The sequence below is a fragment of the Urocampus carinirostris genome, chromosome 5 (assembly GCF_059441175.1).
Source record: "Urocampus carinirostris isolate Australia breed hairy pipefish chromosome 5, RoL_Ucar_1.0, whole genome shotgun sequence".
Lineage (NCBI taxonomy): Eukaryota > Metazoa > Chordata > Actinopteri > Syngnathiformes > Syngnathidae > Urocampus > Urocampus carinirostris.
Window position 1 is genome coordinate 9883318 of NC_142353.1, and position 27965 is coordinate 9911282.

The 27965-nt window shown below is 42.0% G+C and overlaps 2 protein-coding genes and 1 long non-coding RNA gene across 4 annotated transcripts in view; 2 read left to right on the plus strand and 1 right to left on the minus strand.

The window, feature by feature from the left end:
• Positions 1–2327, minus strand: part of LOC148365156 (uncharacterized) — a 21113-nt gene extending 18786 nt beyond the window's left edge. Inside the window, exon 1 of the mRNA XM_088335607.1 lies at positions 1996–2327. The gene's annotated coding sequence lies outside the window, so the exon portion shown is untranslated. The remainder of the gene's footprint in view (positions 1–1995) is intronic.
• Positions 1792–20419, plus strand: LOC148365157 (uncharacterized). Its single transcript, XR_015850474.1, has 3 exons — positions 1792–2129; positions 3335–3387; positions 19935–20419. It is a non-coding gene; the product is annotated as an uncharacterized LOC148365157 (long non-coding RNA).
• Positions 20420–21621: 1202 nt separating this feature from the next.
• pebp1 (phosphatidylethanolamine binding protein 1) lies at positions 21622–27647 on the plus strand. 2 transcript variants are annotated; one of them, XM_088335609.1, is made up of 4 exons: positions 21622–22014; positions 24736–24845; positions 26150–26250; positions 27386–27647. In XM_088335609.1, the coding sequence occupies exons 1-4, from the start codon at positions 21880–21882 to the stop codon at positions 27601–27603; spliced, it is 564 nt and encodes a 187-aa protein (XP_088191735.1). In that variant the 5' UTR covers positions 21622–21879; the 3' UTR covers positions 27604–27647. The 2 variants fall into 2 exon arrangements, with proteins under 2 accessions (XP_088191735.1, XP_088191737.1); XM_088335611.1 differs by lacking the exon at positions 21622–22014 and adding an exon at positions 22580–22725.
• The last annotated feature ends 318 nt before the right edge of the window (positions 27648–27965 follow it).

A 27965-nucleotide genomic window follows, 5' to 3' on the forward strand; every position in this document is an offset into this window, starting at 1 on the left:
CCCATCAATAATAATATTTGGTGTGACAGACACTTCGATTTCATTCAATTCCACCAAAAAGGATATTATAGCCTTCACATCGTTGCTAGCAAGGCGATGTTTTATACTAAATTGGAAATCACCAAGGTACCTTTCATTTTCTTTGTGGCTCAAGGACACCATCTTTTGTCAGAAACTTAAAATGATCAAGTTCACTATGATAGGGTCACTTTCTTCAAAAGCAGAAAACAAGAACTTTTCACGGCGCCTGATGTTTCCGGTGACGTTATCACACGTTTGCAGTCACCATGGCGATTACATTCCTGCCGACTTTTCTAAAACGTCATTCCTCCCCTCCCTGCCCAGACAATGACGAAGGGACTTTTTCATCTTTTTAGAAAGTAAAAGCTAGAAGAGTTAGCTGTCTGCGCTGATCCGTATCTTCGCTCAGACCACACTGCTTCACTACACCTATACTCACCATACGAGGCTGCCTACACACTTCAATTGCTAGATACACGAAGTAAGACTAGGACGTGGGGGCTTCCTTGATGTGTGGACAAAGATCTGATCAAAGCAACTCTTGCTATGTACGGGTGATTTTTTTTTTATACTGAAATCATCCCCAGAGGCTTGATACTTAGTGATAAGCTGTACTAAACCCTTTATAATAGTTTTTAAAGTAAAACACCCAAAAAAAAAAAACATGTTTGTATTTTGGGTTTATTGGACAACGCTTGTGAAAACGGATTTATACATTATGGCACTGAATGAGTAATAATGATCTTTTGTGTGTACAATAAGAACCGGGTCATTACATAACAGAACGTGCTGCTACATTGAACCCAAAACATTGTTGTTGGGTTTTTTTTTTTTTTCCAGATCCTTTTAAAGTCTACAAAAGCCTCTGTACCGGTCCACACATGGTTCATATAATACCAGCTCAAATTAGAAATATGGAATCTGAACTCTATTTTTGTCTTCCAGACATCCAACCCCTCCTAAATCACCAAGATGAAGATGTACCAAAATACAGAGGTGAAAGCTCAAGCCTAGAGCAGAAGAATCCTCAGCTGCCTAACGTCAAAGTAGAAGAAAAAAAGCCACAGCTTTGTCACGTTAAAAAGGGAGAAGAGGTCTTTGATGTTGGCGAGTCGCCACCGAGGGGCATCTATGCGGATATTGAAGACTACAACAATGACCCACCTGAGCCCTCACAGCTTCATTGTGAGAGTATATAAGTGGCGTCATATATCAAGGACAGCCACCAGATGGAGACTTGGCTCCCCTCTATTACAGCGATGGCCAAGAAAGCAGCACAAACTGTAAACAAGACCCTGAAATTTCTAAAAAGAAAACGACTCCCGGAAAAAATACCCAAATATGTGGCAAAATATGCCCTGTGTGCAGAAAGGCATTTCCTTACAAGGCTGATTTGATCAAACACATGAGAACACATACAGGCGAAAAACCTTTTGTTAGTGACGTTTGCGGAAAAGCATTTTCTCAAACAAGTCATCTGACATCACATATGACAACGCACACAAGAGAGAAATCCTTTTCTTGCTCTGTTTGTGGAAAAGCATTTGCTTATAATAACTCTTTGACCAAACACATGAGAACACATACGGGGGGAAAACGTTTTGCTTGTTCAGTTTGCGAAAAAGCATTTTCTCAAAGGGGTCATTTGACCTCACATATGACAACGCACACGGGGGGGAAATAATTTTCTTGCTCTGTTTGCTGTAAAGCATTCTCCTATAATTACTCTTTGACCAAACACATGAGAAAGCACAAGGGAGAATAACTTGAAATGGAAAGGCACATGATAATAATATGCATGCAATGAAAACCCTATAGGTTCTCCATTTGTGGGGAAACGTTTAAGTTGACTGTGGTTAAACTTGTTTTGGGCTTGGCTGAAACCGATTTCTCTGATTTGTTTTAAAACCGTCCCGAATGTAGCAGTCTCCCATGAGCGGTCCCTCAAAGTCATCTGTTCCATGGCTAATGTACCTGGCGTTTGCAAGAGACTGGGTCCTGCAGCGGTTGCTTTGAAGAGTTGTTTTCCTAGCTGTTGGCAGTAAGCCGGACCAGCTGCACCGCACTTGCCTTCTCCCAGACGCCAACCAAATCGCTTCAGGAACACGGTAATAATCCCACTACACACAAGCTGTTGATCACAATTTGTTGCACTCTTCGGACTTTCCTTTGAGTCCAATTTAATTGATTAATTTATTTTCAATGTAACAAGCTGCTAAAAGCTAGCAGTCGCTATGCTTCCTAGATTGAGGCAGTGTCAGCCCACTGTTTGATTGAGAGTTTACACATACCTATTCGAGTTTCCACACAGTCAAACCAGGCTAACACAGACAGTCGCACCCACCCAACAAAGTGCGCTCCTTAATCTGTCCCCATAGTGTGCTGTCTAACAGAACTCAATGGATGACACAATGATACTAACAATAAAGACCAAATTAATTCAAAATCCATGGAGGAGTGAACCAGCAATACAAAACATGAAGTAGTGAGTGAATTTTTCAGGAAGTGACTCTGCTTTTAGATGTTTAATCAAGTCACCTGCTGTAGAAGAAAGGCTTTTGAGGAGTCTTCTGGACTTGCATGAGTCCGGTTCCTTTGCATCTTTGAGAAGCAGATCAAAGCTTAAGCGCCAACTGTTAAAATCAAGTTTGTTGTTTGAACAAGGAGAACGTCCTGAGAAGGGTTTTATTCTGATATTGGTGTTCACATGTACACTGATGTCTTTGGTCCTCAAAATATGCTCGAAAATAAGTCTTTGAAGGTCTGGAGGGTTAACATGTAAATCTTTCAAAGTGTGGATTGTAGCAATCTTCTTTTGTATAAAATTGAAGAAAATTACAATGAAATGTACTCTTGTCGGTATCTTCTGGAAATCTCAATATTTTCTGATGTACAGTACTCAATTGACGTCACGTGGAAAAAATAACAAATGGCTCATAGTAAAGCAATTTGAAGAACGTATGCTATTTGGTTTTTTTTTTTGCAAGTTCACATCCACTTATTGATATTTAATTCTAAGGATTTTTGAGTTGATAATGATGGATTGCTGTTAATAAGATTTAAAGTTACATATTAGATCTCATTTTTTATTTAAATATCAGTTACCATAAGCAATGTTTTCGTCCTGCATCAATGCAACCTTTTGAAACTACAAAAAGAAATGAAAAACTCGCCAAAATTCGTCTATTTCGGGCTATTTGTCCTTAGTGAATAACACCGTTACCAGGTGGAGTCAAAACCAAGGTGCTGTTTGAAAAGAATAGATTGTTTTTTTCAACCAATGTCTTGCTAACAATTGCTATTATATTCATAGGTCCTATCATCTATGCTGGCGTGTGTGTTCTGCCCCGAACGAGCAAAATGCGGGTGAGGAAAAAAAGAAACCTTGAGAAGGGTCTCACAACAGCACACAAACATAGTGAACATCAATAAAAGAGAACAATAGGTAACATGTTGAAATTTGTCCGTAAAGTGCATGACCGCAACGACGTCTCAAGCTTGTAAAATAGTCCAAAAAGTCCATGACAGAAACAACGCAGCTTTCAATTTCTACCTGCTGGTCGATTATTTTACAAAACCTTTTTGAAACAAGGATTAATAAATCATTGTTTGCTCATTAAAATAATTTATACATTTAATAATTTAGTTATATAATTACTACAATATTGCTAATCAAATTTAAATATTTTACTGTTTAAATCTAGGCTTAAAACGCTTCTTTTCCATAGTGAGGTTATATACTATTTTATACACTGTTTTTACTTACGTAAAGTCAAATATACTTGTTCTAAAATCTGACTTCAGTGTTTGAGGGCAAACTGTGAGAGAAGGGTGTCGTAAACCGCGTTTTGCGGTGGAATGTGCCTTTCCTTCCATTCTGTGTAGATAACAATGACTTATCACCTCGCCTAGGGTGTTGGATATGTGCCTGGGACAATCCTGTCTCGAGGGCGATGACTTATCACCCCTCCTCCCATTCTTCAAGTCATGGTTGGGAAATTTGCATCAACAACGGCGCGGACCAATCAGCCAGAGGCTTGGTCATGGGGCGTGAACATTTCATCTGCATGGGTTATAACATGGGACAAAGCTGGAACCCCCTTGTCTTCTGCTCACGATCGTAATTTTGGCACGGCAGAAAGGACTGATTTGTTCAACTCTTTGATTAGGCTGAATAAATTGATATGTGGACTATACTCGTCGTTCAGCTGAATAAATATCTCCAACTTTTGAACATGCTCCAACTGTAAGGGTTTAGACAAGACACGTGAAGTGTCTTTGGAGTCAGATTTCAGGATAATAATGGTTAGAACCTTACAATAGCATATGAATGACCTATATTTCATGTTGACAATATCTGTGTATTATTTGTTATGGCAACATCCATCGCAGCCTGGTAATCCTGGATGGGTATTACCTAATGTGCGGTCCCTTCTCAAGGTTTTCCTCATGTTGTGGTTTTTGAGTTTTTCCTTGCCCTCATGTAGGTTTTAGATCAGGGGATGGTGTAATAATAGTCTGTGGTTTGCAATAATCTGTGGTCTGTGCAGCCCTTTGAGACTCCTTGTGATTAAGGGCTATACAAATAAACATCTCATCTCATCAGCCGTACCGCTTATCCTCATTAGGGTCGCGGGGGGGACTGGAGCCCATCCCAGCCATCTCCGGGCAGTGGGCAGGGGACACCCTGAACTGGTTGCCAGCCAATCGCAGGGCACACAGGGACAGACAACTCATACGCTCATTCACACCTAGGGACAATTTGGACCGGCCAATTCACCTGAAATGCATGTTTTTGGAATGTGGGAGGAAACCGGAGTGCCCGGAGGAAACCCACGCAAGCACGGGGAGAACATACAAACTCCGCACAGGAAGTCTGGAGCTGGATTTGAACCCACGACAGGTTCCCATGACATGAACTGTGCCGCACAAGCGCTAACCACTGCGCCGCCGTGCTGCCCATACAAATAAACATGACTTCTTTAATTAATTATATAAATATATGATCATATCTTACATCATTATAAGTCAAGTCAAGTCAAGTCATTTTTATTTGTATAGCCCTAAATCACGAAGAGTCTCAAAGGGCTTCACAGATTGTTACACTATATTACACAAACTATTTTCAACCGACAAGAGGAGTAGGTTATTCATATGCAATGGAGTAGAAGTGAGTTTTAAGTTTAGATTTAAACATTTCCACTGAGGTTGCAGATCGAATCTCAGGGGGAAGAGCATTCCACAGCACCGGTGCCCGGATGGAGAACGCTCTCGAACCAGCAGAAGACTTTTTTGCTCTCGGGATCATCAGAAGACCAGCACTCTCAGATCGTAGGCTTCGGACCGGGACATAGTGGCAGATCAGATCTGTGCTGCAAGGCCACCAGGCCCAGGGAGAGCACCTGGGCCACCTCCAGTTGCGTGGGCCACTCTCCGGCCGCCACGCAGCCGAAAACGCCGCACTCTTCGCCGATACCGGACTCCTCGAACTCCATGGGCCGGCCCCCGGACACGTTTGGCCGGGGAAAAAGGTAGCCGGTGGGAGCACCGTTTCGTCGCCCTGAACCTTCGTCTCGGGCGGGCGTCCCGACGCCGCCGCCATACGGCCGTTGTGATCCGTGCGGGGTTCCGCTTGCTCGGCGACCCTCGCCGAGAGCAGCCCCGCGCCGCACGGACACGCGACACCGACGGGCGGACGGACGCCGGGGCGCCGGCCCGAACCGTTACCTTTAAAGGACGGGAGGTCGTTGAGGCGAGTGCCGCCCCGGAAGCGCGCGCCGGAAGCGCGAGAACTGCGCCGAGCTAGGGTCGTCGGCATAGGGGGATTCCCCGGTTACGGGGGTCCCGCGCACGGCCGCCGCCTTTCGCCCGTCGCTGGCGGTCGCCTGTCGTCGCGCCGCGCCGCGCTACTGGGGTCGTCGGACGAGCGCGCTACCCCGCTCGCACGGAGGTAGCGCGACAACGCCCGCCGCCTTTTCTCGCGTCGCGCCGCGCCGCGTGGCGCCCGCCGAACTCGCTCCGACGCGCGGCCCGGGAGTGACCCGCGCCGCGCCCCCCCATAACAATGATTTGTTATTCAATTCTCCCTCTCTTAACACCAATATAATGTGCATAACCTGAGACATACAGACATGTTCCCAATAAAAATTTAAAGTAGGATAGGACGTGCACCAAAAGTGAGCTACAAGGGATCGACAAAATTAGGTGAGAGGCTGTTTGCCTGAATACTGTATATTCTTCCAACCAAACGCCACTCAGAGAAGATTACAGGGCTAAAAATGCAAAATATGTAATTATTTATGAATATATTGATGAGTCTTTACAAGAGCAAAGATCCCCTCAAATTCCAACAAAACTGCAGAAGAGACAGTGTGGAAGTTACTGATGGGGTAGAAGAAATTTATTGATGCATTGGCTAGTGGAAAGAGATAACTTGCCCTTCGGTGCTAAGCCTTGCCACGAGTGTAAGAAAACTTGTTGATAGAAATGGTTCATCCGTTTCATGTTGGGGAACAAACCAAACCAAAAAAACGGCCTGGCGAGGGATGGGCGCTGCCAGGCTCTGCCCAAGACACACCACAGGAAATGGTGCTCCAACGACCTAGGTGGTTACGGGATCAATGAACCGTGAAAGTCAATTTGTATACGTAAAATGAATATCTTAAGAGTACAAAGTTAGTATTTTGGACAATAATGCTGTTGTTTTTATTTTATCAATGGTGTGTGTTCGTGTATTTTGTGGTCTGGGTTGGTGGGTGGAGATGAAACTGGGATTTGATTTTTTTTTAACTGTATATTGAATGTTTTTATTCAGCACATCCATTTGCAATCAGTGCCTGAAAAGTGATGAACAAATCAATAGTTATTTTATTTTTGATTATCAATGGCAATTTGGGGCTATACAATCATAATTTGGGAGTTATTTAGAAAATGTAACATTTACTTCAAGACATATGTTTATTTGTCTATTATGGAAATTGTGCACTAATAAGCATTACATAATTGTATCTTTCCGTGGTTTCCAATGTTGTAATGCCTTTTCTATCATTTTTTTTAAGATTGTACCTTTCTGAACCCAGGGCAATCATGTTTTTTTGTTGGCACTCATAAACCTGCCATATTTTCTTATGCCCTCCTATTTAAATGCTGTGCTCCTCGTCCTATGTATCATCTTTAAGTTGGAGTTAGACAAATTTATCAAATCCCAAACTTTTTTCAAAGTCAATTTCAATCACTGGACATGTAGCTGGAAAAAAGACAAATGACATACGCTTTAAATAGGCCTATGTGTCATTTTTTTTTAAATATGTGCAAAGGCAAGTTTAATGAGGTATTCAATAACTGTAGTAGACAATTGAAATTTCAAAAGTATACTGTATCAATATTATTTTTAAAAAATGACATATAATACAATGTAAAATCAAGTTTCGGATCTATTTACAGTACTGAATTACACATACGATGCATTCAAATGCATATTTAAGTGTACAAGTTCATAGCCATTTGTTAATTTCATGATGCAACATCTTCAATAACACTTCAACATTACTGTTCAAATGATAAAGAGAAAATAAGTACAAATGTAACAGAACCGGAAGGTTTGTCTTTACATGAACCATTCTAACCGCACTTTTGGGTGGTTCTACGGTTACTCATGTGCAAAAGTAAGAACTGAGTCCTTTAATGCCCCTTTTTAACAATGCTGAATTTGATCAGATTTTGGCATCACAGATTTTGTGACAAATTTAAATATAAACATGAGGTCATAGGAAAATACAGTATGCAATTCCAACTATGGTATTTATTATTTAGTCATCACTGATATTCTCAACAACACACTTGTATCATTAGTCGGAAAGCTTTGATTACAAACCGCGAAAGACACATTCCTCACCTGTGTGGGTCCTTGTGTGTTTTTTTAAGTCCAAACTCCCTTTAAATCTTTTACCACAGGCTAAGCAGAAAAAAGGTTTCTCACCAGTGTGGTTTCTTGCGTGTCTTTGTAAGCCTGCCCTATGAGTAAATTTTTGACCACAAACTGAGCAGGCAAAAGGTTTGTCACCTGTGTGGGTTCTTCAGTGGCGTTTTAAATCCCCACTTCCAGGATATCTTTTATCACAGCATGAGCAGGGAAAAGGTTTCTCACCACCGTGAGTTCTTGCGTGTCTAAGTTTGCCTTCCGAGTAAATCCATGTCCACAAACTGAGTAGGAAAAGTGTTTCTTACCCGTGTAGGTTATTGTGTGCTTTTTTTAAAGTGCCAATCTCAGCAAATCTTTGACTACAAATTGGGCAAACATAAGACCTCTCACCTGTGTGGGTTTTTGTGTGTCTTTGAAGGCATTGCTTGCAGGCCATTTTTTTACCACACCCTGAACAGGCAAATGGTTTCTCCCCTGTGTGGATACTTGACTGTATTTTTAAGTATCTCCTGCGAGTTTTTTCACAATCTGAATAGGCAAAAGGTTTCTTGTCAGTGTGAGACATTTTGTGTATTCTTAAATATTCCTTGAAAGCACATTTTTGACCACAAACTGAGCAGGCAAATGCTTTGACACCAGTGTGGACAACAAAGTGCATTTTCAAAGCATATTTCTATTTAAATGTCTTTCCACAATGAGAACAAACCCAGCATTTTCCATCAGGGTGACATGTTGATTTTTCGTCATTATCACTGTGAGTGGAAAAAGAAGTGTCATCATTATCTGACAAAGGAAATAACCAGCGGTCTGACATTTCTTGGGGCACGTCATCCCGTTCTGTTTTCGTTTGATGACGAGCTGCTGCTCAGGGGTTCTTTACATTTTATGTCTTCATAGTGACTTCCATCTTTAGTCGCTAAATGATCCCTTGTTACAGGCAACTCTGTAAAATCTTCCTCCTCTTTAATGTGCTGTGGCATCTGCCCCTCCTCTTTAAAATGTACTGCCATAAGTACTCTTCCTTTTTAATGGCAGGCATCTCTGGCTCCAGCCATCGGGGAGAAATATGCTTTTCACTGATGTCGGTGGGACACAAAAGAAAAAACGACAATTTTTGTTTCGCCAGGAAATAAGCCCTAAAACAATAGACGGTGCAAGCACATTCTCTCGACACGCGTTTTACTAACTGCACTAAATGACATAAAAACTAGAGAAATAACTTATCTTATTTTACTTTTGTGTTTTTTCTCTTGGTGAATTATTACATATGGTTATGTATATTAATATATATATGTGTGTGTGTGTGTGTGTGTGTGTGTGTGTGTGTGTGTGTGTGTGTGTGTGTGTGTGTGTGTGTGTGTGTGTGTGTGTGTGTGTGTGTGTGTGTGTGTGTGTGTGTGTGTGTGTGTGTGCTATCAACAGATGGACTACCAATTTGCTGGGATCCTTTGCCAATCTGATATTTAAATAACTTGCAGAAGTGTGTGTCGAAGTGTTGTGGTGTTCAATAAAACGGGTGTCGACTGTCGCTCTCTAAGAAGTCGTACTGCTTGTGAGTATTTTTCTTTTTTGAGGACATATCCACCCCCCTAAAACAACATGCTACAATAATAATTAGGTCTGTCCAAAATAAAGTAGTAAACTGAATGAGGACCATATATATTAGAATGAATAGATTTTTTTAAATTCTTTTTTTTTTTATATTTCATTTTTTGGTAGCTTCCTACTGCATGATTAATACCATGTTTTTGTGCGGGGGGGTTTTTTTTTGGTTGCTATTTTTTATTGAGTTTTACACCATGCCAACAAAATCAACAGCCAAACAACAGAGACAGTGCTGTAGAAATTCAAATAAAATAGTAAATTAAATAAGTAAAACTATAAATTATGATATGGAAATTCAATACGGGGCGGCAGTAGCTCAGGAGGTAGAGCGCTCGTCTTGGGATCAAGGGATCCCAGTTCGAATCCCGGCTCATCTGTGTTACATGTCGAAGTGTCCTTGGGTAAGACAATGAACCCCTAATACCCCCAATAAGCTGCAAGGCCGCTATTGGGAAATGTGGAGCACATTGTAAAGCGCTTTGGGAAGTCATTGACTTGAAAAGCGCTATATAAATGCAGATCATTTCATTTCAATACAAGGGGGGGGATTCTTAAGTATATTCTATTTATCTTTTGGACATTGGAAGTGTTTATCAAGTTTAAAGATTCAAATAAAAAAACACTTTGCTGACAAAATCCTCCAAAACAGGGTTACTTATTATGTCGGCTGGGTGGTTAGCGCGCAGCCCCACGTTGCAGAGGTCGAGGGTTCTATTTAACCTCCCACGGCCTCCCCATGCAGAGTTTGGATGTTCTCCTCATGCCTGTGTGGGTTTCCTAAGGGCACTGTAGTTTCCTCCCAAATTCCCAAAACCCCTAACTGGTTCCCAGACAGTTGCAGGGCACACATAGCTCCCTATCACTTATGTTGTAATTCTATTCGGCTTTGCAGAATTTCTTGGATAGGAAGGCACACGGATGCTGCTCACCATCCTAGGCAGAGACTTGCGAAAGAAATGTCCCTATCCAAATGTACAGGGCTTCAACGTGAACAGTAAAGAGTCGATCAGGGTTGGGCAAACACGGAATAGGTGCAGAGGAATATGTTGTTTTAAGATTATAGAAAGATGTAGTGCACCGTGAAGACCAGGTAAATCTAATATTGGGCATAAACGGGTGCGGCAAAGGTGCTATAATTTCAAATCAAATTCCGATGAAAGGTGGCAAAACTTAAGAACCGTAGAACCTCCTTTTCTAGACTTTTGGCCACCACCGTGGTCTTGGATGGATCCATATGATCTCCCCCTTTTGCAAAAACGCCATTGACGATACTTTTTTCCCCTATTTCTTATTCGTTGTGCTCCCTATTTTTCTTTTCATACTCCAGCATCTTTGAAAATTTCTACCTTTTTTCTCATTTCATTTATTTTCCTTTGTTTACTCCTTTTTAATCAGATTTTTTTTTTGTATTTTTCATTGCCTTCTTTTTTTTTTGTTCTCCCTATATTTTGTTTCATTTTTACCCTTTTTTCTTATTTTTTTTTTGTTTTCCCTCATTTTTTATCTTTTACTTTTTTCGTGTTCTCGCTGTATTTTGTTTTCTTTTGAGTGCCTTTACACAGCCTAAAATGGTCAAAAAGCCTTCCATCTATCCATCCGCAGTAGCGTCGCAGGGGTGCTGGAGCCCATCCCAGTTTTTTATGTTTTGTTCTGTTGGAGCTGAATGGTGATAAAACATTCCATAGTTGTTGTTCCATCCAGACTCAAAGTCCTCTCACCTTCGTACTTTGTTCAGTTAGATCCTAAACACTGTTCCCTTCTTTTTGTAACTATTCTTATTGAAAATGAAATATTCCTGTAGCTTTATTTGAGTGTTGGACGTTTAGTTGTCGTATTGTGATCTATGTTACTACCAATGATACTGCTGATGATGATGAAGTGATTACTGCATCCACGGAGACTCTGTAGTATGTATATTCATCAGTTGTTTGTTAAAAGTAAATATACAAGAGATCTAGCTGTAAAACAATACTATTAAGGTAGTCAGGGGGGTTGGATTAAATGAGCATATGCTTCTTCCTATTCCTTTTCGGACATGTTACCTTAACATTGTTTTTGTTTTGTTTTCTGTTTTGTAGTTTTATTTTTGTTTGATCATGTTCGAAATAAAGTTACTGTAGTGGGTTTTACATAATTCACCCACCGAACCATTGTTTAGTTAGCGAGTTCCTAGGGGGACTCTCAATTCGGCCGGCTCGAGCCGCTCTCTTGTTTTGTTTTGTGATTGCAAGTTTAAATGTCATTAAAGCAGCTTTCGTTGGCACCTTCTTTTGACACTCCGCCTACGACTCCCGTCTCTGCTCGCTACATTACATTCATTGTTTCATGTTACTGCCGCCGCTGTCAATTGAAATTCTTGTAAGCCCCATTTCCAAATTTGTTAAATATGAAAAGATTAAAACAATAGTTGTATTTATTTTTCATTTAGTTTTTTTAAACTAAGCTTTTTGCATTTCAACGGCTGTGATGTTTAGGTGTCGTGACGTAAGGCTGGTGTAACGAATGTTACAGAGGCCGGTGTTGTGCCCAAATCCGACTCCTGTGCAGATTCCTCCCCCCCTCGCGTGAACGCGCATTCTGCTGCGCTTCCAACAAAAGCGATCGTATTCTATATAAAACGCTTATTAAAACAATAAAGCGAGCTAATTATAACAATTGGGAGATCCTAGTCTATATAACGCGTTTATTTAAACAATAAAGCGCGATCGTATTCTACGAATTGCGTTTGTTAACGCGGATGCAAAAGTCACCAATGTCAATGTACGCTTCTGACAAAAGCGATCGTATTCTATATAATACGCTTTTTAAAAAATAAAGTGAGCTAATTATAACAATTGGGAGATCCTAGTCTATATAACGCGTTTATTTAAACAATAAAGTGCGATCGTATTCTACAAAATGCGTTTGTTAACGCGGATGCAAAAGTCACCAATGTCAATGTACGCTATGATTTCTGCAATCACAACTAATTGTATGTAACCGCGGTGTACTTGTCCCACCAAAGATCCACATTCACGCTGGACTGGATGATGAGGTTTTTATTACAGTTACTGCAAATGGATGAGTCACAACATTAGCTTTTTTCTGCTGGGTTTGATCTCTTTGATCTCTTTGTAGTTCTCTCTAGTAAGACTAACAACAAAGCATATCAAAGAGCTTTCTTTTCACTTTACAGAAAATACATTTTAGAATATCACAATACATTTTTACATCTTTACATTTTAACAAGATACTTTTAACAAGAGATCGTATAGTAGATTTTTAACGTTTACAATGAATTCAACATGTTTTTCTTTAGTCTGAATTTTAACCAACATCATCCTTTTTTAATGTATATAAGAAAATAGGAATAAAAACAATAATGAGTATAAAATGGGTACAATTTACCTGCAAATGGATGAGTCACAACATTAGCTTTTTTCTGCTGGGTTTGATCTCTTTGATCTCTACAAGGGGAATTAATATTTAGTAAAACAGAAACAAAACAAAAATAAACCTAAACAGCTTGACAATATCAATCACATTACTATGCATGGTGAGAGATTTGTCAGCTGGGGTTATAATGTTTAAAATTAACTTCTTTTGTGGAGCACCAAAAGATATGTCTTACCTTTGTAGTTCTCTCTAGTAAGACTAACAACAAACCCCGCCTCCTGGTCACGTTAGAAGCCAAAACCAAACCCCACCCCATACCAGCAGATGGCACTGTTGGACTCAGCATTGCAGGACATTTACCAAAAACTATACACATATTTCAGCAGGAATTTCAATAAAACAAAAGTTATTATTACACCCGTTACATACACCCCCCTGAAATTCTGCTAAATATGGGAGTGCTACACTAAACAGAAAAAAAAATCACATGCCAAAAAGGCAAATACTGATGAAAAAGAGGACACGAAAACTGGTACAGTATTACAAGGAACAAACTGAAGTACATGTCAGTTCTAAAACTCTCCCCAAAAGGAGTGTGAAAAGAAAGGAGGCGATCAAACTCCTAACTAAGCACAGACTCAAAGATGCCTGTTACATCTCTGAAATATCAAACATTGTTCCTGTAGTTGTAAGTGCTCACATAGGCACAATTCTTGTTTCTTGCTCAAGCTTTGTTACTCAAACTGAAAGTGCATCTCTAAAGAACCTAAACAAGGAACTAGCAGATATTGCGGACACAGAGTTGTCACCTACAAACTGCTCATTCATCTGACAAATAAGACGACTGGGAGGCCTGATGGACTGGCGGACCCTAAGACCATAACGGTTAGGTTGAGCACAAATAACCTGAGCTTGAGGGTCTGGGACAGTCAAGTCTAAACAGTCAGTATCAGGGGAGTCTGTGTCCGAATGATCAGTGTTCAATGGGGTCTCGTCTGGGAGGACAGTGTGTGGTGGGCCCATACCCAAAGGGATCATGTTTTCAGAGCACTGTGATGGGCTTTCCGTATTGTCACTTGAAGTATGGTCAACATCCTGTTCAGGGATGTGCTGACTTCCTCGACTGGATGTATCGACTGTGAGAGAGTCAGACTGGGCATCAGATCTGCTGTCTAGTGAGTTATCCTCCACCTCTGGATGAACTTGCTCTTCACCTGCCTGTATCACCCAGTTTACTGTACGGACATCACTGTCTTCAACCGCGTCAGGTAAATCAGGGCATACATCACTTCCATGCATAGCAGCGTCACACCCTGAGTGTTCAGATTCGCTGGCCAGATCATCCTCACAGGGCAAGAAGCTAACAGAGAGCAGCAAATTCCTGTGAACTACCTTCTCTTTGCCCGTCAGGCAATCCTTGACTCTATAGACATTGAGATCAGGCTTGACTGATATGACTTCATACGGGGTCGACTCCCACTTATCTGCAACTTTGCGTTTCCCCGGGACACCTCTGTTGGCGATCAACACCCGGTCTCCCACGACAAGGGGTGATCCTTTGGCCCTACGGTTGTACAGCTTGGCATGGCGAGTCTGTTCTCTGAGAGTATTCCTCTGTACAATCTGAGCAGCTTCATGTAGATCTTTCTTCAGATGGCTTACAAAGTCAGAGTAGCTGACAACAGCATCATTGGTATTAGCATGTTGAAACATGACATCGACAGGGAGACGAGGGATCCTACCAAACACTAGGTAAAACGGTGCAAACCCTTTTGTCTCATGCTCTGTGCAGTTATAGCAGAATGTGAGCTGCTGCAGCATTTGTGGCCACTTTGCTTTGGGCTGAGGGGGAAGGGTTCTGATCATATCTCCCAATGTTCGGTTAAATCGTTCTGCGATACCATTTCCCATAGGGTGGTACGGAGTCGTATGGGATTTCTGCACCCCTGCTATCTCTAGAAGCTCTTTGATCAGTTTGCTCTCAAAATTGGCTCCCTGATCAGAGTGGATACGCCGAGGGAAACCATAGACAAGGAAGAAATCCTGCCACAGACGGCGAGCAACTTTTTTGGCGGTTTGATTCCTGCAAGGGAAGGCGTGTGCCATCTTGGAGAAATGATCAGTTACGACCAGGACATCTACAGACTTGTTCTCTTGCTCAGCAGTCCAAAAGTCTATACAGACCAACTCCATAGGCTCAGAGGTGACTATGTTCTTGAGTGGTGCACGGTTGTGTGGTTCCGGTGTTTTCCCTACTACACAACGCTGACAGGATTTTACATAATTCACAACATCACGTTCCATGCCATTCCAGAAGAATCGTTGCCTCACCAGAGACAAAGTACGGTTCTGGCCTTGGTGACCTGCTGAGTCATGTAAACCTTGAAGGACTTTCTGTTTCAATGAATCAGGCACCACAAACTGGAAGATTTTCTTGGCCATGTGAGGATCTTTCCTTATTTTGTAGAGCATGCCATTCTGTATGGTGAGTCTGCTCCAATGCTTCAGTAGTTTCATCACACTAGGCGACTCGACAGCTCTCTCACGCCTGGTAGGTCTCTTGTGTCTATGCACAAAGTACATGGTTCTGCCTATTGTGTTGTCCTGTTCTTGTAAACCAACAAGCTGACTCTGTGGGAGTGCCGTTGACTGATCTCCCTTCTGCAGAAGATTGAAGTTGGCATCCGTTCCCATCACTTGACCCACGCCACCAGTGGACTGAGCACTGAGGACAGCAGCAACTTCTTCTGATGTCACAGAACCATTGGAGCCTGATGGAATTGCCCTTTTTACTGACTCATCTGATGTCCCAGCACTCTTGTCTACAACAGCGTGACAATTGTTGGATACTCTGAACACCTCTTGCACAGTACTGTTGTTCACCCTGTTGACTTGGTCCAAGAGCGAGGTATAGGGCTCGTTAACAAGGCGATGACCCACACATGACCGTACAAATGGCTCACGGCCTAGAGCGTCAGCTACGATGTTCTTTGGGCCAGGAATGTACTTCAGGTCAAAATTGTATGCAGCTAGCTTCGCTACCCACCGCTGTTCACACGCATCAAGTCTTGGTTTGGTCAAAATGTATGTTAACGGATTATTGTCGGTCCACGTGGTGAAGTGTCTTCCTTTCAACCAATGGCTGAATTTATCACATACCGCCCATTTCAAGGCAAGAAATTCGAGCCGGTGTGCAGGATAGTTGAGCTGGGAGCGAGAGAGCGTTTTACTTGCAAAGGCGACTGGTCTGGCTACTTTTCCATCAGGTGGCAGCTGTGACAGGACTGCTCCAATCCCATCGAAGGATGCGTCGACAGCCAGAATAAATGGCGCATCAAAATCTGGGTGGGCCAGAGTGACACCTGTCACGAGGTTGTGCTTCAGTGTTTCAAATGCATTCTGGCATGCAACGGACCAATCAGCAGGCGTCAGCTTCACTTGACCTTTCCTCACTAGTTTGCGGCCTTTCTTGCACTTATGCTGGGCACCAGATTCAGATGTGAGCCTGAACAGAGGTTTTGCCTTCGCAGAACATGCTTCAATCAAGCTTTGGTAATACATGACCATGCCTAGAAAATATCTTATTTTACTAGGGCACGGTGTCTTTCCGTCAGACTCCATTAGGTCAGCGACTTGTACGTCATTTATCGCTCTCACCTTCTCGGGGTCAGTCCGAATTCCATCCTCACTGATGACATGCCCAAGAAATTTCACAGTCCGTCTGATGAAAAAACACTTTTTGGGTGCGAGTTTGAGGTTGTGTTCCTTGAAGCGAGTAAACACCATCTGCAGGCGTTGGAGTGCAACTTCCTCTGTGGTGGCAAACACCATCAGATCGTCGAGGTAACATAATAGGCTCATGAAATTCTGATCACCGAATATCGACATCATCATCCTCATAAACGTTGCTGGGCTGTTGCAAAGTCCCTGAGGAAGCCGGTTGTACTCGTGAAGCCCGAAGGGTGATGAGAATGCCGTGTACTTTTTGTCATCAGGGTGCAAGGGGACATTTTAGTAGCCTGACGTCAGGTCCATCGTGGAGAAAAAGGCATTTCCCCCAAGTGCGGCCAAAGCATCTGCTTGATGCGGAAGTGGGTAGGCATCCTTTATGGTTCTCGCATTAAGCCTTCTGAAATCAGTACATACCCTTAGTTCTCCATTCCGCTTCCATATGAGGACAAGCGCAGATGCATAGTCGCTAGCCGACTTCTGAATAATTCCTTTCTCTTCCATCTCGTTCAGAGTCGTCCTCAGTTTTTCATACTGACTTGGTGGTATACGTCTGTAGGGTAGACGGAACGGCTTATCATCAACAAGGTGGATACGATGTACAAACTCTTGATTTTTACTGTCCCTACCTTGTCTGGAATGCAATCACCTCAATCACCTCTCCATCTCTCTGTGTTAGAGAGCATTGACAGGAATTGACTGTGGTTATCGGACAGACCGTTGTCAGGAGTGGAAACTAATCTCCAATAGCCGTCAGTACTTTTCAATTGAGTCAAAATATATTTGATGGCATTGCTGCCAAGGATCATCTGTTCTGTCTGGCCTGGCACAACCATTACTGGCATTATCATTTGGCATCCGTAAACTGTGACGTGAATGTTGTACATGTCTCTGGGAGAAACTTGGTGTCCACCGCAGCCTACAATGACATAGTTATCGGCTTTGTAACTCATCATGTCAGGGAAGTGCTGCAGCAGGGACTTGGCAGTTGCCTCACTAACTGTACAAGCCATCGACCCGCTGTCTAACAGCGCTCTGAAAGTGGGGCCATCTTGCACAAGTACAGGTGTGTAAAACAGATCGTCAGTCTCCGCTATTCTCTGAAAACCCTGAAAGATCAGCTTCTTCGATGGAGGTATCGTGTTGCTATACAACTCATAAATTGATTTATTATCTTGCATGTCAGGCATCACATTAGTGGTGGGAGGTATACTCAGTTGATCTGCACTGTTCTCCCCTAAGCGCAGATCAGTTAGTTTCCCTGAGGCAGTGGGACAACTTTCGTCACTGGACAATCACGTCGAGAATGCCCTGGGGCATGGCAGTGAAAGCAAAGGTTTTTGTCTCGGCAATGAGAGAGAGCACTGTGTTCGACTTCTTTGCAAATGATACATGGCTTGGCAGTGAAACCATTCATTCTGTCTCCAGGTCGCCTGGTTGGAGCTCGCCTTCTCTCTTGTAACTGGTTTGAGGTAACACGTATCAGAACTTTCTCCAACATACTTATAACGTCCGTTAGAGGGACATACTGTGTGCTCGAAGTCTGAGGTGGCTCGTGCATGAGGGTTGGACCATGGTTCACCTCAGCTTTGTGTACGGCAATTTCCGCTCTATTCGCAGGTTGTTGCAGGGAAGCTGCTTTGTAGCTCTTCTCAGCGTGGTATTCATTCAGCACCTCTAGTACTTCACATGCTGACCACTTATCGATGGTTTTAGATCTGTAAGTGAGTGCCAGTTCTTTGCAAGGGCAGTTCCTAATAAACATGCGAGTAACCTCTATTTCAGGGTTGTCAAATGTTTTGCCCTGCTCACTCGAGCAGTCAGAGGCAAGGTCAGCTGCTCTGTTTAGTCTCAGCCAGTAGTCATAGGGGTCTTCCTGGTCTTTGGGCAAAGTTGAATAAAAGTCAGCTAAAGGGACAGCAGAGTACTCGGTACAGCTAAAGTGTTTCCTGAGAAGACTATAAATCATGTCAGGGCGGGTATAGGCGTCTATATTACTGTTTCTAATGCCAAACCTAACTACATCTTTAGCTTTTCCTCTCAAATGCATAAGGATTTCCTCTGCTTGCTCTTCAAGTCTCACATTACTCTTTTTAATAAATGTCCTCATTAGATCTTCCCACTCATGTATTTTTATTGAGTCTGAGCCATCCCCAATAAATGACGGCGGTTCCTTAACCTTTCTCTGCGTAACCACCTGAACCTGTGATCCATCTGACACATGACTAGGCTGACTCAATCTGTTTGCTACATCTTGTGTGGCAGCAGCGTTAGGAGCTACTATATTGTGTGACTGTATATTTGAGAAAATGCTTTAAGCCAATTTATGTCCTATCTCCTGAATAATATTTGTCATGTGATCAGCTAAACCCTCAGAAATGTCACTCGTGGAATTTGGCGTAGATGTGGGTCTGACCTGAGGTGAAGGTGGGCTAGCATGTTGGTCAACTGCATTATAGGTGCTGACACTGGAAACTGCCTCTACTCTATGTGTAACACCACCTGGGTAGAACTATCATCAGAGGGGATGGGGGTAAACATGCCCCTGCCCCTGCCAAAGTGAATAGGTGTGTCAAATTGTGGAGCTAACACATTGCTCTGATTAAACATGTTTCAAAGATTAACAGAAAAAAATGTAAATAAGTCAAAATCACAAAATAAATCAGCAGCCTGCGTATCACTGTGACACTGCACTGTAATGAGCTAAACAATATCGCTCATGTAACTAAAATTTCAAATACTGTGAACTGATGTGGCAGGTAGGACAGTCCTCGGTTCGGCGAGTTTGATAGAAGTCACGGGTCACGGCACCAATGTAACCGCGGTGTACTTGTCCCACCAAAGATCCACATTCACGCTGGACTGGATGATGAGGTTTTTATTACAGTTACTGCAAATGGATGAGTCATATTTGACCCTGATCTATCCATTGAGATGCATGTAAAGCAAATTACTAGAACTGCCTTCTTCCATCTTCGCAACATTGCTAAAATCCGTTCAATACTGTCTCAGTCTGATGCGGAAACAATAATTCATGCATTTGTTACCTCCCGTCTCGATTACTGTAATGCACTACTCTCCGGTCTCCCGAAGTCCAGAATCAAGTCTCTTCAGCTAGTACAAAATGCCGCAGCGAGGCTTTTAACTAGGACAAAAAAGTACGATCACATAACACCGATTTTGGCTAACCTGCATTGGCTCCCAGTTAGCCAAAGATGTGACTTCAAAGTTCTCTTAGTATTGTACAAAATCATACATGGACTTGCTCCCTCTTATCTTTCAGATCTGATCTGCCACTATGTCCCGGTCCGAAGCCTACGATCTGAGAGTGCTGGTCTTCTGATGACCCCGAGAGCAAAGAAGTCTTCTGCTGGTTCGAGAGCGTTCTCCATCCGGGCACCGGAGCTGTGGAATGCTCTTCCCCCTGAGATCCGATCTGCAACCTCAGTGGAAATGTTTAAATCTAAACTTAAAACTCACTTCTACTCCATTGCATACGAATAACCTACTCCTCTTGTCGGTTGAAAATAGTTTGTGTAATATAGTGTAACAATCTGTGAAGCCCTTTGAGACTCTTCGTGATTTAGGGCTATACAAATAAAAATGACTTGACTTGACTTGTATCTCCAACAGCAGGGGGGGGGGAGGATTTGGGCAGGCAAAATCCTCCCCCCCTGCTAACTCCTGAATAAAAACTCCAAATGACACCAAATTCACTGTGCTGACTTATTAATGCCACAGAAGGTTACTCTACAAGTTACAAGTCTGTATCTCCAACAGAGTCTGTTTTAGCAGGGGGGGGGAGGATTTGGGCAGGCAAAATGAAATGCCTGCCCAAATCCTCCCCCCTGCTAACTCCTGAATAAAAACTCCAAATGACCCCAAATTCACTGTGCTGACCTATTAATGCCACAGAAGGTTACTCTAGAAGTTACAAGTCTGTATCTCCAACAGAGTCTGTTTTAGCAGGGGGGGAGGATTTGGGCAGGCAAAATGAAATGCCTGCCCAAATCCTCCCCCCCTGCTAACTCCTGAATAAAAACTCCAAATGACCCCAAATTCACTGTGCTGACTTATTAATGCCACAGAAAGTTACTCTAGAAGTTACAAGTCTGTATCTCCAACAGAGTCTGTTTTAGCAGCGGGGGGAGGATTTGGGCAGGCATTTTGCCTGTCGTTGTGTTTTTGTTCTCATCAATTCCAGCTGCTGATAATGGCCCAATTGCCTCCATTTGCAACAAGGCCATGATTGGAGCTGGGCCCTTTTAAAAAGAAGATTTATAGAGGAGTGTGGAAAAGGGCTGTGAAAATTACGGTTTGAGACACTTCTGTTTTGCTACAATTTTTATCAACATTCTGTGCTCTTCCAAGCAACCGTTTTGGCCAAGCCCTATTGTTCGTTTGCCTTTTTTTTGGACATCAAATTTAAAAGTAACCAAGTGCCATAGTTTTGATTTGCGTGGTTTTATTATGAGGATATAACAAGCAATATAGAAAGTACAAAAAATTAAGCATTTAAAAATGGGTAAATCTAGTTTTAATGCTGTTTGCATTAAATAGACAATTTATTGACTATAAAGTTGTTATATTGTACTTGGAATCTTTGAACCAATCCTTGTAATTTTTTAAAAAACATCAAAAAAATTGTGTTAGCAGGTCAGATTTGACCTGTTATTCAAATCAGCCTGAAATTACTTTCAAATTAGTTACCTTTCAACATGTGTTCACCTCAGAGTTAACTTAAGATGTATTCATATCTATTGAAATATTTCACAAATTAAAATATGTTTGGCGCAATAGGTAAGGCGTGGGTCGTGATGAGAATAATATCACAGGTATAACACTTAACTGGTCCAGGACTACTTTCTGCGGATGAATATATGTCACAGGGGGGGAGGAATCTGCACAGGAGTCGGATTTGGGCACAACACCGTCAACAATTTCAATTCCAATTTTATGAATGCCCCATTTCTATGTCTGAGACGGAGGATCCCAGTCGCAGATCACGTCCTGTTTTGTGGTTTATTTTTATTCATGTATTTATTTGGGATGAGTAGCCTTTTTTCGTAATATTTATTTATGTTTCCTAAACGTTATTTGTCGTGACGTAGTTTGTTATGACGTATGTTGCTCAAGTCCGTCAGGTAAAAATCCGATTTTCCTGAACGCCACATTATAATTTCGGAGGTTCCCAGCTGCGCACAAACCGGCTTCGTCCCAAAGTCAGTATGCCAGTGGATATAAACCAGTGGAAAGGGCCGCTGCAGCTCCAAGAGGTGGAGGAGAAGCCCAGCCAGCCTCTCAGCGTTAAATATGGCTCGGTGGAGATCGACGAGCTGGGGAAAGTCCTCACGCCCACACAGGTTCATCCCCCTTGCGTTAGCATAGCTTAGCTTACCCTAACTTCCAGTTGCTGAGTTTTATTGCGATTAAAGCGTTGATTTGAGAATGAAGTTATGTCACTATTAGCGACAAAGTGTCATCAATAATAAAATAGTTGGAAAACACCACTTTTGTTATATTCCATTCGCTTTCCTTCACGCTATAGTGAGGGTTAATATAAGTGCTCTTCTGCGCATGAGCGTTGCCATCATTTTATACTTTTTACTTTGCAGTGCTCTATTGCGCATGCGTCGCCATCATTTTATTGTCAAGTCATTTTTATTTGTATAGCCCTAAATCACGAAGAGTCTCAAAGGGCTTCACAGATTATTACACTATATTACACAGACTATTTTTCAGCCGACGAGAAGAGTAAGTTATTCATATGCTATGGAGTAGAAGTGAGTTTTAAGTTTAGATTTAAACATTTCCACTGAGGTTGCAGATCGGATCTCAGGGGGAAGAGCATTCCACAGCACCGGTGCCCGGATGGAGAACGCTCTCGAACCAGCAGAACACTTCTTTGCTCTTGGGATCACCAGAAGACCGGCACTCTCAGATCGTAGGCTTCGGACCGGGACGTAGGGGCAAATCAGATCTGAAAGATAAGAGGGAGCAAGTCCATGTATGATTTTGTACAATACTAAGAGAACCTTGAAATCACATATATGGCTAACTGGGAGCCAATGCAGGTTAGCCAAAATCGGTGTTATGTGATCGTACTTTTTTGTCCTAGTTAAAAGCCTCGCTGCGGCATTTTGTACCAGCTGAAGTGACTTGATTCTAGACTTCGGGAGACCAGAGAGTAGTGCATTACAGTAATCGAGACGGGAGGTAACAAACGCATGAATTATAATTTCCGCATCAGACTGAGACAGTATTGAACGGATTGCAATGTTACGAAGATGGAAGAAAGCGGTTCTAGTAATTTTCTTTACATGCATTTCAAAGGATAAAGGTACAGTGTGTCATATATACACACCTGTCAATCTCCACGGCTCCTTGCCCTTACAAACTGTCGTATTTTCCCTTACAAAACACAAAATAATCTTACACCATATTTTTTTTTTAAACGTGTTTATCATGTAGTTTAACATGTGTTTCGTTTATATAATCTCATTATCTCATCTCATTAGCTGCACTGCTTATCCTCAGTATGGTCGCGGGGGTGCTGGAGCCCATCCCAGCAATCATCGGGCAGTGGGCAGGGGACACCCTGAACTGGTTGCCAGCCAATCGCAGGGCACACAGGGACAGTCAACTCGCTCGCTCATTCACACCTAAGGACAATTTGGACCGGCCAATCCACCTGAAATGCATGTCTTTGGAATGTGGGAGGAAACTGCAGTGCCCGGAGGAAACCCACGCAAGCACGGGGAGAACATACAAACTCCGCACAGGAAGTCCGGTCGTTGGATTTGAACCCACACAGGAGGTTCCCAAGACCTTAGAACTGTGCCGCACACGCGCTAACCACTGCGCCGCCGTGCTGCCCTTGTTATATCATATTTATTGTTAATTAACATTTTGTTGTGAGATCCTGAGTTGCTCGACATGAATGAGGTTTATTATAGAAAAAAAAAGTTCAAAAATTAAGTAGCTTGGACGTTCACTGTAGAAGGAAAAATACATGCAAATGTAATTACCGTATTTTCCGCACTATAAGGCGCACCTAAAAGCCTTTATTTTTTTCAAAAGCTGACCATGCGCCTTATAATACAGTGCGCCTTATTTATGGATCAATATTAATTTGATCAATATTAAGTCTTGCAACTAATGCAGCAGCCGCCGACTAGAATTTCCCCCGAACGCCAGTAGTCCGCGGTGTATGCTGGGATTTATTTACCGGCGTTTCATTGGCTAACCAATGTGTCAATCATCATTTGAATCGATCACTATTGGCTAAAGTCATTCGGAGGCAAAGGGGCGGATCCTTTTTATCATTTACAGGCTGGCATAGGCTAAAGCGCCTTATAGTGCGAAAAATACGGTAAGTAGAATAATACATTTTCTTATTCAAATTATGAATTCATTTTCTGCATTAAATTATTGTTGGTAATATACTGATTAAAGGGATAAACACAAACCTGTCTTTTTTCATTTTCTCATTTTATACTTCCTTTTTTCTTTACTTGTTTATACAACATAATAATTCGTAATATAATGCATCAAAGCAAGTGAGAGCCGCCTCTCTTTAATGATTGGAGCCGAAAAAGCCGGTTATCTAAAAAGAGACGGACTTCCTTTCACTACATCAAACCGCTCGCTTTGTTTGCAACGAAAAAAACGATACCGTGACAGAGGCTTCCGCTGCAAACTCGTTTGACTTGATTGATTTGCCGTTTCGTGATAGTTGGTGTATACCGGATGGTACCCATAATTGACAAATTTGCGTTTTTCCGTACAGATTTTTTCTTACGTCGTACACGTCTTAAAATGCATAATAAATGTACTTTGTATGGTAAAACCGTACAGGTTGACAGGTATGTACATCTTTTGGAATCTATACCTAGAGATCGCCACTATATTTGTCTGACGTCTTGCGAACGAAAAGCAGTGCCACAGAGCAAAGCGTAGCATCATTAAACAACAGTGCCACTAGTGGTCAAATAATACACACCCGGGCTGTAAAGTTAAGCTTTTCTTGGAACATGTTTATCAAAGTGTTTTTCATCTTGTGGTCAATGTGCCCCCAATTCCAGGTCCAGAGCCGGCCCACCAGCATTGAATGGGAGGGCTGCGACCCAAACAAACTTTACACTTTGGTCCTGACCGATCCTGATGCCCCCAGCAGGAGCGAGCCTAAATTCAGGTCCGGATTGCAACACACTTCCTGAATTAATCATAAATTTTCAGTTTGGATCTAGAATTGCTCTTGGATTTAAAGTAGACCCGCAGGATACAACATGAATTTGTTCTGAGGTGGGAGTCGCAAAATGAAATTGACGTATAGTGGGAGATAGGGACCTATGCTAATTAGCTCATGCGTTCCAAACCGTTGGTACCCCAGATAGGTAAACCTTAAAATAACCAAATACTACATCGTAGTACTTATCTGTAGAGGTCATGTACATCGTTGAATACATTTTTAAAATGACATTTGATTTACCTTTGGTGTAACGTGACTTGAGCTGCTCAAGTGGGGTAGCGGGTGGATGCAGAGGGGAGAGGAGACAGCCGATTTAAATGAAACCAAATTTAAAAGTTGTTAGGATTGGCATGTGCCTTGAATACTAATATGCTTATTTTCAATAGTTCTTTTAATAATCGATTGCTTGAGGACATGAAAGTTCGCTAAGATAGCCATTTGTTTGCCCTCTTTATATTTCCTGATCATCACAAGCTTCCTTTCCATGGTTATCTTTTTTGTTTGTTTTTACTGTTCCCGTTAGCATCACTGCAAGTCTTTGAAAACATAGCCAATAAATACAGTAGAACAAATCCGGTATTGTGTCGCTTACATTTTCTTTATATAGCACACAGGATTCGGGGCGGAACAAAGAGAGAGACTGGTACCGTGGGATTCAGTTCAGCCAATAGCATATTGGCGTGTTCATGATGTCGTGATTCAAACAAAGAGCTGTGTAGAATTGTATATAATGTCGACCCATAGGTAAAGGGCATCTTAGAGATAACCAAGTCTGAATTTTTGGAGCTGGTGAATAAATTTGTTTTTTACGTGGTATAGTGAGGAAAATGCTGGGAGGCAGAGGGGGTTTACAATTTATTGAACTATTTGTGGGGGATGTCATGTTTTTATTTCCACATTCATATTTTAATTATATTTATCTAATTTATATATAAATGTGTGTATGTGTGTTTATATTATTCAATTTATATGTATTTTCAACCCATTTTAATTTCTCGTTGTAGTTTCACGGTGTTGGGCAGGGGGAGGGGGATGGTTTTTATTTCCTTATTGTACATTGAATCTTTTTATGCAACACTTTGCGTTGCATTTTGGTGTCTGAAAAGTGCTATAAAATCAGATTTTGATTTGATAACATTTATCAAGTGAGAAAGGACATTTTCACAATGAATAACACAATAGAAAAAACTTCTCGAGTTTCTATTTTTTGAAATTTGAAGGCGTTGAATTGGTTGTCTCTTTGTTAGGGAGTGGCATCACTTCCTAGTGGTCAACATGAAGGGAAACGACATGTCTTCCGGTACAGTCCTTTCGGACTACGTTGGTTCTGGTCCTCCCCCAAAAACAGGTAACACCTTGACTACGTATCAATGCAGGCAATAATCTGATTGGAAAAAGGAGTTTGCATTTCTAGATCTATCCCAATGCCTAGAGACATACCAATAACCTGTATACATGGTTGTTCAAAATGAATCGGACATTTTACCTAGAGGAAAATATAATTGCCTCTAAGGCCATAAATCCGTTTTTTGAGTGTTGCTGTGTCCCGAGTGTTTACAAGGTGTGCTTATACATGGCTTGCCCTAAGCAAAAACCTACACTATATATGGATGGATACAACTGCATCCTTTATATAAGGCGGTAAAAAATAAAACTAAATAGGCCTGGAGAAATCAATCAATTCACATAACAGGCATGAAAATTTCACCTTTTGGAGAAATTCACCATTTTGAAATTAAAGAAGGTGACCTACGTGAATTCTGTAGATCCAAGGAGAAAAGGTTTTGAGGGTGGGTGCAGTGGAAATCCAAGCTAGCTGATTAAGTGCAGCTTGGACTAGTCTGGCCAGCACATGTTGGCTTAATCGGTTGAACGTTTGCCGATTCTAATTTTAGTTTTTCTCTGTTAATGGAATTTGGGCGCGTTTGACATCGAGGAACTTTAAAAAAAAAAAAAAAACTGCCGTGCTTCCTATGTTAAAAATGTTGTCAGTAAACTGGTCAAAGGCAAATAAATTAAGCTGTCACCTTAGGACATTACACCCCAATCATGCTTGAGATATTTTCAGCGAAACTTGCCAAAAGGCTAAGATTTGTCAGGGTAGTAAGTGACATGGTCAGGCAATCATTGTTTCGTCCCCACCAATGCTATGTGATCACTTAAATGAAGGTCAATCAACGGAGCGTAGAATGGGTTAAATCACATTCTCTCTAGAAGCGCCGACGCGATGGGTTACGCGACAGAAAATAATAGAGAAGCACTGACCCAACCATTGCAATTGAATATTCCTATTTGGACTAAGACCTTATTTGGATTTCTGTGTACGTTTACATAATTGGAATACTTGGAATATTTAGTCTCCAATCGAATTATTTCCTCCAAGTACACGGACCGCAAAATACTTCAAAAATGTTGACGTAGACGCCGAGGGAGAAAGTGTTTATGGGCAGCTGGGTGAGAAATTAAGGCGTTTTTTTACACAGGTCTCCACCGCTACGTGTGGCTGGTGTATGTCCAGGAGGGGACGCTATCGTGCAGCGAACCCGTGCTCTCCAACCGTTCGGGCGACGGCCGCGGCAAATTCAGCGTTTCCGCTTTCCGCCGCAAATACAAGCTGGCGGCGCCGATGGCTGCCACTTGCTACCAGGCCGAATGGGACGACTACGTGCCCAAACTCTACCAGCAACTGGCAGGCAAGTAGGCCTGGTCTGGCTCTTGGAAACTCAATAAAATGGCTCAACAAGTTCCAGTTTCGCTACTTTTCTAAGATCTCAACAAAGCAAGGAGATACATTTTCATTTTGTATTCAGGCTTAATTCACTGTATTTATTTGCTTAAAGCGTGCACTCGGGTATAAGGCGCATGTCTAATTTTTTGATGAAAATCGGTATAAAATGCTATTCCACTTTCTCAGTTCAAATTTTGTTGTTGGATGCAACGGGGAAAAAAATCAGGTCGCGGCAGTGAGAGCACATAATCCTAACCATATAAATCAGTGTTTTTCAACCTTTTTTGAGCTAAGGCACAATTTTTTTCATTAGAAAATCTCAAGGCCCACAGTCC